This window comes from Xyrauchen texanus, chromosome 25 (genome assembly GCF_025860055.1).
Source record: "Xyrauchen texanus isolate HMW12.3.18 chromosome 25, RBS_HiC_50CHRs, whole genome shotgun sequence".
Classification (NCBI taxonomy): Eukaryota; Metazoa; Chordata; class Actinopteri; order Cypriniformes; family Catostomidae; genus Xyrauchen; species Xyrauchen texanus.
Genome location: NC_068300.1, coordinates 12,972,859 through 12,988,331, shown reverse-complemented (window position 1 = coordinate 12,988,331; position 15,473 = coordinate 12,972,859). Strand labels below are relative to the sequence as shown.

General features: G+C 35.4%; 1 protein-coding gene across 2 annotated transcripts; it reads left to right on the top strand.

The window, feature by feature from the left end:
- Positions 1–3,805: 3,805 nt before the first annotated feature.
- sars1 (seryl-tRNA synthetase 1) lies at positions 3,806–15,210 on the top strand. Of its 2 annotated transcripts, none has more exons than XM_052091477.1 (11): positions 3,806–4,017; positions 6,428–6,498; positions 6,599–6,676; positions 7,595–7,753; positions 8,534–8,677; positions 9,884–10,039; positions 10,382–10,603; positions 11,767–11,896; positions 13,828–13,985; positions 14,071–14,200; positions 14,317–15,210. In XM_052091477.1, exons 1-11 carry the CDS (start codon positions 3,882–3,884, stop codon positions 14,475–14,477), a joined length of 1,545 nt encoding a protein of 514 aa, XP_051947437.1. In that variant the 5' UTR covers positions 3,806–3,881; the 3' UTR covers positions 14,478–15,210. The 2 variants fall into 2 exon arrangements, with proteins under 2 accessions (XP_051947437.1, XP_051947436.1); XM_052091476.1 differs by having other exon boundaries at positions 6,596–6,676.
- The last annotated feature ends 263 nt before the right edge of the window (positions 15,211–15,473 follow it).

Sequence of the window (15,473 nt, the reverse complement as noted above, 5' to 3'; positions counted from 1 at the left end):
TGCTCTCAGTCAATCCAAAATGTTAACCTCAAACCTGAATTTTTTCTCTCTCAGGGGAATATATATAAGTGTGCACAATTATTAGGCAACTAAATTACAAAAATAATTTCTCCCAACTTAATTTTTCTATTCTCAATTTTTAGAGTAGGTGCAACAAATAAGTTACAAAATGACAATTAAATAACATTTTGGGCCTTTCAAAAATATTCAGTGACCAATATAGCTTCCCTTCTGTTCAGTAACTGCCATGAGCCTTCCATACATTAATTCTTCTCAAGTCTTTTGCAGTTCATTTGCACCTTTTCTTCTCCATGCATTTTTGTTTGCCCCCCAGTTGACTATATTCTCAACAAAATGTTTGATTGTCCGGTGGCCATGCCTTAATAGTTTAGCTATTTCAAGAGTGTTGCAACTGTCTGAAAGCCATTTTACAATATTTGACTTTTGTGTGTAGGTTAAATCTCTTTTTTTTTGCCCATTTTACCTGAGGAAATGAAGCTGCCTAATAATTATGCACACCTTGAAAGTGTTAGTCACTTTCGCCTCACCCTCCCTCATTACACAAATACATACCACCTGAAAATGATTTAATCCATTTAGCATTCAAGTTTATATGGTTTGGAGTTGGAAAATGTGTATGGAAATAATAAGATCAGAATACCATGCTTATTTATATATTTATTTATTGTGGACAATCTGAAACAGCTGGCAGTGCAAATGATATAGAAGCCTACTAAACCGCAGTTTTATGAATATGAAACATAAGCAAAACAATTTTTAGCCAAAGAATCCGAACACCACATCATTCCACAATAAAGCAAACCATTGTAAATTTAAACGTGAATAAATCTCGACATATCTTACCAAAGCTTTTCCGAAAATTGGCAATGTCAATAAAGATAAATAACTATTTAACGTTAAACATCATGTATGCTTGGAATTTGTTGGCTGCTTTAAGTGCATTATTTAGTCCAAATCCAAATGCATACAAAGGCACAAAGGTAACACTATACAATAAGGGTCCATTCATTAACATTAGTTAATGTATTAGTTATCATGAACTAACAATGAACAACATATATTTTACAGCATTAATCTTTGTTAATGTTAGTTAATAAAAATACAAATGTTTGTTATTAGTTCATGTTAGTTAATAGTGCATTAACTAATGATAGCATATAATGGATTTTTTCAATCAAAAGTTGTATATGACATTAATAACTGCTGTAAAGGTACTTGTTGTTTATTGTTATTTCAGGTTAACTAATGTTAGCAAATTAGACCTTATTGTAAAGTGTTACCTGCGCAATTATATTTATCTACAAAACTAAATTCAGGCATTTACGTAGGCTATAATATCTGAGAATAACTTAAAATGAAACTTCTTTACTTGGTTGAATATGTGGCTAAACTTTCTTACAGCAGGTATTTTCTTATAACTTATTCCTGTAACAGTCACACACAGCACTGACACAGTATATTGTTATCCAGTAATATCCACAAATTAGTCTGTTAATATCTCGGAGATGCCAATCACATTCCAAACAACAACTGGATAATTTGGATCAAACTGACAACAGGAAATGAGAAACAGAACCTGACAGAATGGAACCGAGATATGGAACATTTGTGTAAGAGAAGACGGAACAAATCAACTTGAACATTAACAACCAGAATGACCAGAATAATTTCATTTTCAAAACAGTTATTAAGAAATAATGATTTATTCTTATAAAGAATTTCACATTCTTTCCATAGTAAATTAGGCCTAATATATATAATTAAAAAACTGTACATTGCACACTATTGCTGAGAAATTGTCAACTTTACTCTTTTAGCTCAATTTAGGAAATTTAGCGCACCAAATGCGAACACATTTTTTAAATATAATATGGAACAAGATTCAGTAATGTCACAGAGATTCATTGTCATAATTATTGCCATTATTTGTGAAGCCACACTAAAGATGACCCAAAACCAAGCACGCCCATTTTATAGGAGCAATGTGTAACATTGACAGCAAGTGTTTAAAATGGGGTACTGCAATCTAAATTCAAAATATTGGAGAGATTTGTCTCCCACTCCCCCTCCTCCCCAGACTCAAAACTCACCTGGGTTGCCAGGTTGAGGACACGCAACAGGAACGAGCAAACTGACAATGGCAAGCGACGAGCATTACACTATAATTTGATCAGCTAATCTATACGATTGCAATGTGTTTATTGTTTGCAAATTATAAACCAGCTCATGTGGATTTTTTTTAATAACTCTGTCAATGTTAGCACATGTAAAGTAGATGTATTGCGTCTATGGCAGAAATGAGCAGTGGGCGGGATCACACAGGCCAAAACACAAACAGAAATTCTGGCCCGGAACGGACATTACTATAATACATATAATATACTGGCTGTAGGATGTTTTCAGAGAAGCCCATATTTCAGCTTAGCCCAGCTAACACACGACGTACCAGTTACATAATTATTTCATACTTTTTGGTAATTTCATGACTTACTAACTGATAACTTATCTACAATGTTGCAGGCCCTTAATTTCATTACCACTAAATTACCAATTCACAATGTTGTAATTACGAGCTCCTAATGTTGCAAGATAACCAAGAAAGTTCCAGTTACGTAATATATTCATAATTTTGTGTGCAATTGTATGACTTACTGACAATGAGACTGCAATGTCAATGCTTGAATGAGATGTTAGTCAGCACTTGCAAGATTATATTTACCTTACTATGAGACTGGGTAGTGCTTTATACTACCAAGCTAAAAAAAGAAAAAGGAGAAACACACCATAAAAGTACAAGGAAATCATACAACTTGGATGGTAAATGCCAGTTCTCCTGGAGCCATTGTTAAATGAGAGAAACAGATCCAAATGTAATTCTTGTTCTCTGAATATGATCCTGAAATGACTGAAAGCTACAGCAGTGGAAGAGATTATCAAATAATAATGACTTGGCTTTTTTCTTACACAGTGCAATCATGTGGCTTGGAATATAATGCACAACACGTATATGCTGAAACATAATCCCAGAGATGAAATAATGCAATGATTGCAACCATGTGATGGAGCATTTAATACCATTATCTCCCAGCACAGTGGGGAAAAACACAAAATAAATCAGTATAATAGGATACAATGTCAACAATTGTAATGTCAGCATTGGTGCATGTATGGAAATTACACAACACAAATCTGGAAGTCATTATAAAGGTCAGACGACAATAATGCCAACGACACAGCAATGAAACTTCTCCTGTAAAAAGAAGAAAGGAGGCAGGTAAGTATGTTTCGCTGGACTGGCCAACTGTTTATCATTAATTATCCCCCTATGACGCATGAAAAACAGATTTGAGTTCAAATTCTATTTGCTTATTTGAAGAGACAAAATGTTACAAGAGAGCAAGAGCACATAGCATGTTTCCTAAATCTTTGATAACATATTTTAATAATTGTATGATTTAGTGCAGTTAAAATTCTACATATTGCACCTTTAAGAATCCAACAACTAGGATGAAGGATGGTATCATAAATATAAATTAACCTATGCGTCCTTATAAATAATTAAATATTAATGAGCTACGCCTTCTTCATAGTACCACTGACGTCACTCGCAAACTTCCGTTTTTTTTCTTTTTTTTTTTCTTGTTATAAATAGTATATTTATAAATAATGTATTATATAATACTTAATATATGGAATGAATTGTAAATAGTCATAATTGTACAGTGTTTACTAAACAAAGAAGTCTCCTGCTCATACAGGCAGCCGCTCTATAGCGCCCCATTCCGATTCGTCCGCCACACTTTCCGAATTTCCTTCCTTTCCTTCATTCACCCGCACCGCATACCTGGTCCGCAGCTACTATGGTGCTCGATTTAGACCTGTTTCGCACCGACAAAGGCGGCAATCCTGAAATCGTGAGGGAGACCCAGAGGAAACGGTTTAAAGATGTGTCTCTGGTGGATAAACTTGTACAGGTGGACACAGAATGGAGGAAATGTGAGTGCTAATGCTAATGCTACTTAAACACATGGCTGTCTGTGAATGAGAACAGATTGTAACACTTTTATTTTACAGATCTGGCGATTTGATTATGAGCACTGCATTTTAAAGGTGCTATACCGCATAATAAAGTAGTGAAATATCTGATTTGGTCAGAAAATCATTACTGCCGGCATAATCACTGAAGTAGCATGTAGCAATGACGCTAACAGTTAACCCAGCTGTCATAGACCGTGTTAAACCTGCTATACATTATTTTAGAACGAATATTATTTGCTATTGAGCTTATCATTTGTTTAAATCAGGTGTTATTCTGGTTTGATAGATAAAAGAGAAGTTTATTGATTAAACAGCTGTCGTAGCATCACTTGGCTGGATCTGATGCAATCATTGCTCAGTAGTGAAACAGAGGTGGAGCTGCGGACTGTCAATGCTGTTAACCTGCTCTTGACTATGCAGCCTCTATGAAATGTTAGGAAATTACTGTTTGAATATTTTTTTCTCTTTAAGTCAAATTTTTTAATGGATATAGTTCACTAAAATGACAATTCTGCACGCATTTACTCACACTCATATTGTTCCAAACCCCAATGAATGTCCTCTGTTGGTACACATGGAGAAATTTCGTGTTAGTGAAATTTATCATTTGTTTTATTCACAAATGCTACCAGGAATTGTTTAAAAATACGATAACTTACACAAATTATGCTTTCCTTTTGGAAAAAAAATATTTGCATTAATATAAACAGTCGGATAGGCCAAAAATCTAATTTTTGCTAGGCTAATTTTCTGAACAAGGCATTAGTAGCACTTGTGCTATTTTTTAACTGGTGGAATATAATTATACACACCAGGGTCGCTTTTAGTGCTGGGCGCTATTACGATATCGTGGTGGAGACGATATAAAGTGTCAAAAGATAAAGATTTTGCTATATTGTTGCAATATGTAAATATCAATGTGCGCAGTGGGCAGGGCTTCACGTGAGACTGAGAGAATTTAAGAAACATGAACAGGGTTTTTGTGGCATTCAAATGTTTTCGGTGGCCTAAGTAAATTCAATGACATTCATCTCACGTTTGGTGCTTATTATATGCTTAATATGCTTCTCATCTGACACACTGTTACTACTTTTTCTCTTCTGATCCGATTCCAATATCTGAAATCTCAGTATTGGCCGATACCGGTGTTGTTGTTTTTTTTGCATAATCAGTTTAGAATATCTTTAAAATTTTGTGTGGAACTACTTGGGAATACTCTTTAATATGTAAAGAAACACAAACCTATAACTACACATTATTTCAATATTAATATATAGCTTATTAAGAAACACTATATTATTTATTAGTATACTGGATAATATAGCAGCAAAATTAATAGTAATTCCCATCTTCAAGTCTTAAGTAGAAAAGAAACCAGTGTTTTATACCACTTTATATATATATATATATATATATATATATATATATATATATATATATATATATATATATATATATATATATATATTGTTTTAATTGTTTTTATGTTTCAACTTGCATTCTGAACTCTCCAGGATGTCCTGTATGTGTCTGTTTATAGGCAAGTTCCCAGTAGTTTAATTCGCTTCTTATTCAGATTCTGGTAAAATGCACCACTGGTGCCGTTCTAAATGTATTTTATAAGTGAACCAAACTATTGAGCACCTACATCTGAGATGCTGTTCTTGAGTAGTGCTCAAATATTTTACTATGGGTAAAATGGGTTTGGGTACTGTTTAACAAATATTTGAGCTTTGGGAAGATCTTGGGTTTCTTGATGAAAATTTATAATAATAATAATAATAATAATAATATTGGTCAACAACATAGACTGAAATGTGGAAAAATTTTAAATTTAGCATGGTTTGAATGATTAACATTTTTGTGTGTTTTTTTTTTTACTCTTGTCAAGTTACAAATAAAAAGCAAATTATATAAGAGGATGTATTTGGAAGTATTTAATTAACTGATGGAATTATCCAAAAATATGCATTAAAATGTAGTTATTTAATATATTAATGGATTTGTATTGATTTTCCTTCAAAAAATGTGTTAATCGTGATGTATGGTGTTATGGTGATATAAAATTACTCCTATCTTGAAATAAGATTTTGGTCATATCGCCCACCTCTAATGTGTTTCTGTACGTGTGTTTTGTAATTTGGAAGTGGGAGCCAAAGTCATGCTTTAATATTATGAGAAATACAACTATACAAAGAAATACAACAATCTAGTAATACTTTTTTACTCAAGGTTGTTTGCCAAAATTAATTGTTGATAGGTATTAATAGTTGTAGCACCATGTGATTTCTAAAGTTAAGATGTATTATTCATCTTGCCAATAAAACAAAGTAATGTGGTAATGTTTTTATTTTTATTATTGCCCCAGGTCGCTTTACTGCAGATAATCTAAACAAGGCCAAGAATCTGTGCAGCAAGGCCATAGGTGAAAAAATGAAGGTATGTGGAGCATTGCCAATAGTGGAGTAATATGCGGCATGCCTTTGATCTTATGATGTTTCTCCCATTTTTATTTTGTTTTCTTCTTCTTTTGCAGAAGAAAGGGCCAGTTGGTGATGATGAGACTCTTCCAGATGAGGCACAGAACTTGGAAGCCCTCAATGCAGAAACATTATCAGTGAGTAACGTATGCCAGTTTATTAGAAGATCTGTAATATCTATAATGACTTACAGTGATCATTGTGTAGTTTGATTAAATATGATTGTAAAATGTGTATAGAAATTAAATAATAATTGTATTGAGAGCCCCTGTGAGCAAGCTGAAGGCGACAGTGGCGAGGAACACAAAACTCCATAAGATGTTGGTTAATGGAGAAAAAATACAGATATTTGGAGACTTTTGAACCCATCTGGTAGGGACTATAAATTTTATTCATCAGTCCATTTACTCAAGATTTACTCTAGATTCGAATTTTTTTTTATATAACTAAGTCCCTCATTTCATCTGTTACTCAATTGGAAACAAATCTTGGTCTCAGATCATGTCCTGGTGTGTTGCCACATATGCAGAAAAATAAATCATATAGTTGGCACTTTAATGTATCCCTTTTGCAAAATACTGAATTCCAAAGGTACAAAGATCCAAGCAAGCATAAGGGTTACCATCCAATTTCTCTGATTCAGTTAGATGTTCAAATATAAAACTGATTAAGTAAAGTCTCTTATACATATAGATCAGGTGGTGTTTATTCCGTGGCTGTAGCTCTTCTGATAACATTAAGCGTTTCATCAATATCATGTGGTCAGTGGCGAATGATCAGACTCTGTTCGCTGCCATCTCAATTGATGCCGAAAATGCGTTTGATATGGTAGATGTAGGGCTGCATGATTTGGGAAAAATGTCATATTGCGATATGCGATTGGGATATAATTAACAAATGGTATCATGAGTCAACTTGCTTGGTTATCAAGGAAATTGCACGAAAGGATTACAGATAATGCTGAAATGTGTATTTTTCAACTCAAGATCAGAATACTCACTTGCCAAATAATTGGGCACACAATGTATAATTATTCATCATCCTTTCCCTGGCAGCCCCTCACGGTGACTCAGATCAAAAAGGTGCGGTTACTGGTGGATGAAGCAGTGCAGAAGACAGACAGTGATCGACTAAAGCTGGAGGCGGAACGCTTTGAGTACCTGAGAGAGATCGGAAACCTTTTACACCCCTCTGTGCCCATTAGCAATGATGAGGTGAGTTTTAACAAGTGCACACATTTGCCATGTTTTAAAAGTGATATTTCACCAAAAATGAAAGTTCTGTTATCATTTTCTTTCCGCAAATGACGTTCCAAACCCACATGACTTTACTCTGTAACATAAAAGATGTTTTGAAGAATGTTCACACTGCTCTCTTTTATACAATGAAAGTAGGTGGTAACCAGGGGCATCAACCTCCAAAAAGTGCCAAATAAGCACAATAAAGGTATCATAAGATTAGTCCATGAGACTCGTGGACTATATTCCATGTCTTTTGAAGCCATATGTTAGCTTTATGTGAGGAACAGAATGATATTTTAATTTGTTATTCAATGAGAATCTTATTTGACAGGTGTGGTCACCATGCCGTTTTCCATACAGTTAAAGGCAAGCTTGGACATTCTGCTTTAAATAATTCCTTTTGTGTTCTACAGGAAATAAATAATTCATGAGGGTAAATGATGACCGGATTTTCATTTTTGTGTAAACAATTTCTTGAATATTTATATTCTAACAAGTTAGTGTTTTACAGAGAATGTGAACTTTTGAATAGCTGAAATATATTGACATTTTACCCAGTGTATCTCGAAACCAATAATGCAAATAATGGAACTTCTAGTCTAAGGCGGCAGGTAGTGTCAGTCTGGTTATATACCACTTGCACACTTGTTCGCTACAAAAATAGGCACATTAGAGGAAGATAAGAAATGGTTAACCAGTTGTATTTAACTAGAGACTGTTGCAGTAATATACAGCTGTGTTCCTCTTTCACAGGATGCAGATAATAAGGTGGAGCGCACCTGGGGTGACTGCTCGGTGCAGAAGAAGTACTCTCACGTGGACCTGGTCGTCATGGTGGATGGATACGAAGGAGAAAAAGGAGCAATTGTGGCTGGTAGCAGAGGATACTTCCTCAAGGTTTGAGTTCACCCACCCACATTTAAACTGTATCTACTCTAAACACACATTAAACAGACTATTGTTTGTTGATATCTATACTAACCATGCAAAAACACATGCAAGGGCTTGTCTTCTTGTTCAACTGGATCCTCTTAGAGAAACATTCAACAAGTGCATATTGGTAAAAAATATTGGATTTCCAATTAATTGCATTTGTTCATTTTAACGAGCCAATATAAACAAATTTAAATACCAAGATTGATCTTTTAATCAGTCCTTTTTAAAGTAGATGCATGGACATTTTTTTCTAAAGATTATTTGTGTTTTATAAAGGTTGGCATAAAGGAAGAACTTGGAGTTTATGTGTGTAATTTATATTTTTTAGTATTCTGCTTAAAATCTGGAGAATTTCCTCCATGTAATCGCATGATTGTCATTTTTACAGTTTTTTATGGTAATCTGTTACAAAAATATTTTAGAAATGCTTTACTGCGGCTACGTCAGTAACCAATTATGTGACTAGGTTACATTACATTTATCAGATTTTAAAGTGCTGTGTTTCAGTGTCTTGCATTTTTCTGTTTATTCTGCCATTGCACTGTGAAGAACACGAGTCACTGCTGTCTTGCAGTCTTGTCACCCGAACAATGAACAATATCCCATGAATTCTTCCATTGGAATATCTTGTCTCTCTCCTCAAGTCCCCATTTACTTGCATCTGTCTCTGGTTTTCTAATAACTATGTGGCTCGCGTGACACATAAAACCAGGCTTCACTCGCAAATGAGAAGCAAATTTAGCACTTTGCTTCAGTGACACGAAATTTGGCTTTGGCGGCCATCAAAATATGTTCAGTTAAGAAAAGACCCTGACTGTCAAAGTAATGGAAATCATTTGAATTAATCATCAGTGATTTAAAAATGTGCTACGCACAAATATCGCAGAATTTGTGCAGTTCTGGCGCAGAAATATCAGTTACCACAGCCTCTGATGTAAAATGTAAGTAGCGTTTTCCATTTTGAGCAGTAAATTTGATTAGATGTCTGCAAATGAGGAAACCAAAGAGTATCAACTTTGGAAAACTGCACTCCATGTAACATCCCATTCTTAGCATGTGGTAACCATTTGCTCTCATTGCACAATATTTACAACCTTTCTGATGGCCGCTTTCTAAAAAAGAGTAAAATCCCAAAACGCTCATTTCACCTTTGAAATGTTGTTTCAGGGGCCTCTAGTTTTCCTGGAGCAGGCCTTAATAAACTATGCATTACGGATCCTGTACAGCAAGAACTACAATGTCCTCTACACACCCTTCTTCATGAGGAAAGAAGTTATGCAGGAGGTTGCTCAGCTGAGCCAGTTTGATGATGAACTCTACAAGGTTTGTCCAACATCTGTTACTTTATTCTTCCATTAATTGGACAGTTTCAATGTTTTGTTTTTATACCCACCAAACGCATGTGATTTTGATTAGGTGTGGCTTCGTGGTAAACATATCTTGGCTGGTAACTCAAAAGTGTATCAAGTCACTGTGCATAAGGTTACTCCAGAAAGACTGCCCTTGTAACATTTGTAGTATGTTGCTTTTGATTTAAGCATCAGCTAATGACTAATTGGTGTGCTTGCCAAAGTATGTATATCTATTACTATTGCTATATTTGAGCAAACCCCTATCCCTAAATATTTTTAATACGGCACAGTTTCCTGTTATGTGATCGCTCAGGTGATTGGGAAAGGAAGCGAGAAGTCCGATGACAATACAGTGGACGAGAAGTATTTGATTGCCACATCAGAGCAGCCAATCGCTGCCTTCCTGAGAGATGAGTGGCTGAAGCCAGAGGACCTCCCCATCCGGTATGCCGGCTTCTCCACCTGCTTCAGACAGGAAGTGGGCTCTCACGGCAGAGACACGCGTGGGATCTTCAGGGTCCATCAGTTTGAGAAGGTCAGTGCAGTTGAATCTTGAAAATACAATTGCTGTATTTGTTTAGATCTTTGGCTGTATTTAAGATCAGAAAAATGTATTGGCACCACAAATTATTTGGACACTTAAAGGAATAATTTGCCTGAAAATTTACATTTTCTCATTATTTACTTACCCTCTTGCCATTCCTGCAGAACACAAATTAATATTTTTAGAAGAATATCTCAGCTCTGTATGTCCATACAATGCAAGTGAAAAAAAAGCACATTAAGGCAGCATAAAAGTAATCCATGTCTTCTGAAGCGATCCATTTGGTTTTGGGAGACCGAAGTATAACTACGTTTTCACTGTATTGCCATTGCAGTCTCTTGACATGATCATGATTTCAAGATTGGTTATGCTTCCTAGTGCTTGACACATGCACAGAAGGCTAGATGGTGCTAGGAAGTATAATCGAGCTTGAAATCGTGAACTGCTGATGTCAAGATGTACAGTGAAAAAGGAGTTACATTTTGGTTACCCAAAACCAACTGGATTGCTGCAGAAGACATTGATGAAACCACTGGAGTTGTATGGATTACTTTTATGCTGCCTTTATGTGCTTTTTAGAGCTTCAAAGTTTTGGAACCCATTCACTTGCATTGTATGGACCCACAGAGCTGAGACATTCTTCTAAAAATCTTTGTTTGTGTTCAGCAGAAGAAAGAAAGTCATACACATCTGGGATTGAGAGAATTTAAAGTTTTGGGTGAACAATTGAACATATGAATGTCATTGCATTATATAACAAAATATCAAACCAAAAGACATTTACAAGAAATCTAAAAATTTCACAAAGTATTAAGACATTTTCTGGTTGTCTATTGTTAGTGGAACATGAACAACGTCTGTGGTTACTCTACTAGGACACGTGTAAATTTGAGGGGAACTGACATCACACATCCAATAAAAATCACCTTCACTCCAGTTTGCAAAAAATGCTAAGTTGGCCACTCCAGTTCCTTGATTGTGAATTGATCCCTAGTGAACCATGATTTTCAAAATTTAGTCAGTCAACCATATGTTGCTCAAAAGGTTCCTGGCCTTAATTATAAGCAAACAGGCTGAATTGTGTTTATCCATAACATTGTTTACATATGAAATCACAACATTTGTGGTTGTAAATTTTTTCCATACATTTACAGATTGAGCAGTTTGTGTACGCCTCTCCACATGACAACAAATCCTGGGAGATGTTTGATGAAATGATCGGAATTGCTGAAGGGTTTTATCAGTCATTAGGAATTCCCTACCGCATCGTCAACATTGTGTCAGGTTTGTTTGTTACGTTGCATTTACGTTCATGAGAGCTCCAGTTTAATGCCTGTTTCACACCATACGGCAAAGCAAAAACTTGTCCATAGACATTTAAGCTTTTTACCTGTGAATCATTTTGCTCGGTCTCAGTGTCTATCTGAAGCGGATCATTGAGGCTATGATTCATAATGTTTGTCAATTGAGGGCGCTATTGTGCCACTGTTAAATTTGACAGCCACAGGAACAAACAATGTTGCTCTTTTGCTCCATTTTTGTCTCAAAATTATCTTTTGTGTGTGGCTAATTCAACGGCTCACTCATGTGAAGGCTTCAGAATGCTAAAATCGATTACAGCCTCTTTAATTACTATTTTCTTAGAAAAAGTATAGAATATTTTGTAAACTTTTAATGAATTATTTTTTAATGATTTTCTTGTTTTGTCTTGTTACCCTCTTAAGAACTTTATTCTTAGAACTTCATTTTCATGAATCCAGCCCCATGCGTGTGGCATTTAGAACTATTACACACTTTATTTTCATAAAATCTCATTTATGAGGACCGAATTTGCATCCAAATGGTACCTAATTCAGAACGGACCCTTAACCTCAAATCGCAGAATAAATACTGTTTATAAAATAAGTTTATAATTAAACTTCTAAATTCAGTCAGTTTGTGTGCATGCCACTGTGTTAAACTGTTGGTCACTCCATTATTTTGTGCTGCTTTATAAAAAAAAACTTGTACAGTATATACTGTATATAGTGAGCATGCTCTAACCTAGGGGGTTTCAAACCCACAATGGGGACCTTGGAAAAGGTTGTAAAAATAAATAAACATTATTACTGTTAGAGGCAGGGACGGATAACCGACCGGGGGGCCCTTGACTGCCCGGGGGTGCCCTGGGCTTTAAGGCTGTGCAATCTAGTTTGATGATCCCTGAACACTTTTGGGTGGAGGGGGGCACTTGGAGATAATTGGCCCGAGGGACTTTGCAAGTCATAATCAGTCCATGGTTAGATGTACACAATAAATCAGTTTTACCAGTTAATCAGTGCGGATAGTTGCAGATAATTTTTTTATTCCTCCGTGTTCCTTTTCATAATTACGTGTTTTTTTTTTTTGAAGCTAGGACATGCAAACAAAAATGTTACTACATGGTAACATCCCTCGTCAACACATACATCGTGTCTTCAACTTTATATATTGTGAATAATAATAATAATAATAATATATATAGGCTATAAAAAGCTTGGTTTGGGAAATATTCAAAATAAAGCACTGGAACAGAGCCAAGTCTCCATTTCAAAATAAGAGTCCCCAGTATGTTTTCAGGCTTGTTTAAAGTCCCACGTTATGCATGTAATCTTTTTTTCTGATTATTATTGGTTTAAAAATAAACTCCATCTAGGATTTTATAAATAGTGTTCAACCAATTAATCGGTTACCTGACTTTAAATTCAATTAAAAGTCAGGTAACCGATTAATTGGTTGAATCGGTCGACCTCTAAGTACTGTTGTATTCTGCTTTCTTTAGACTACAAATTCAATTGAAAAATATTTCTTCAGGCTTATACATCAAAAATGACTAATAGTAGGTAGAAAAATATATGCCATCAACTGAAAACAAAGTATATTTTTTCCAGATAATATTTTTATGATTAGTTTTGGCTTCAGTACAATTACAAAACTAAAGCCAATTATTTAATCTTTTAAACACCTTATCACATAATATCATCATATTTGGTTGTTAAAAACATTAGAAATCCCCTGCTCTAACCTGTAAATATGGGTGACAAAAATACGCCCTCCTTTCGCATGCAGTGTGAAACAGCCCTCAATGACAGATTGTTTGATGACCTTCTGTTTCAAAACACTGAAAGTTTTCAGTTTCCCTCTATAAAGCTGTTTGAATGCAGGGTTCAAATGTATAGTTCACTTTTGTTTTACAGGTGCATTGAACCATGCCGCCAGTAAAAAGCTGGATTTGGAGGCTTGGTTCCCAGGCTCCCAGGCCTTTAGAGAGCTTGTGTCCTGCTCAAACTGCACTGACTACCAGGCTCGCCGCCTGCGTATCCGCTACGGCCAGACCAAGAAGATGATGGACAAGGTGCACACTGTTCTTAGAGGGCTGGATAATCTTTATTAACTGTTTCTGACTGCTTTAGCTAACCATTGTTTCTGTCCTCTTAAAGGCTGACTTTGTGCACATGCTAAATGCCACCATGTGCGCGACCACTCGTGTTATCTGTGCGATCCTGGAAAACTTCCAGACAGAGGAAGGCATCACCATTCCAGAACCTCTCAGGGCATTCATGCCTCCAGGTAAGCACAGCTGAATATATAATGGGGTAACAAATAATACAACCAAATACTATCTTTTATTCTTGTAATAAGAAGCCACTAACTGTCTGTCTCAATATTCTGGTTCATTCACTCAGGTTTAACAGAAATGATCAAGTTTGTGAAGCCTGCCCCTATTGACCAGGAGGCATCCAAGAAGCAGAAGAAACAACAGGGAGGAGGCAAGAAGAAGAAACAGCAAGGTGGTGATGCTGATCTAGAGAATAAAGTAGAGAATATGTCAGTCAATGACTCATAAACCCGCCCACTACAATCCAAGCAATAACAATGGTTCTTCATGAAACTTCCCTTTTATGACCCCTCCCACCCCCCCCATCCCAATTCACTGTCATTGTCCACTGACAAAGGCACTCCATTTCTTCCATTTCATCTCCTTTGCTTTATTTTATTCTCTGACAGTTTTATGGGGCTGTCTTTGGTACAATTTAAATCTTTTATTCAAAATGCATGATGGTGTGACAGACATACTGTATATCCAATTAACAGAGATGTCTCCAATGACTCTGTAATTTCCGAGGCATTGTTGTATTAAGAGATAGTTAAAATCAAAACTGTAATGAAGGGAATATGCATGGTTATAAAAAATACTTCAATATACTGCATCAATGCCATGTTAGAAGAGGGTATTTCAGCTTATTCTGAATGGAAGTAGGTTTTGCAGAATGAAAAGACCTCTTTCTTTCAATATTCTGTCCTAGAAATAATACCTGCGCCATAAATAAGCATAATGGAAGTGTAAATGTTAAGGTTATAATGAATTACTTATCAATTCACATTGTCACATACCTTAAAGTAATATGGAATGTGCAGTTATAAATGCTGTTGTCATTCATTTCTGACTTTTTCTTCATAGATGAGGTTTCTTGTGATTTGTCTGTAAAACAGGGAATGTTATTATATGTAGAGTACTTTAATAACATGCCTTGTTTTAGATGTCATTATCATGGCTTATGAGAAATAAATCAATACTGGGAGGAAAAAGCATTGTCTAGTCATTGAAATAAGCTTTGCATCACATTATTTGGATGCATTAATGTTGTGCCAATGCGTTTAAATAATTTTTCCAGCTTTCAGTTTCAGCTTTACAAATTGCAGTTGGAAATTGCATTATACAATATTTAGAGTATACATTCATGAGCACTTTATTAAGAACACCTTCATGCGATTTATCTAATCAGCCAATTGTCTGGCAGTGCAAAAAAAAAGAAAAGTAAAATGCATAAAATCATTCAGA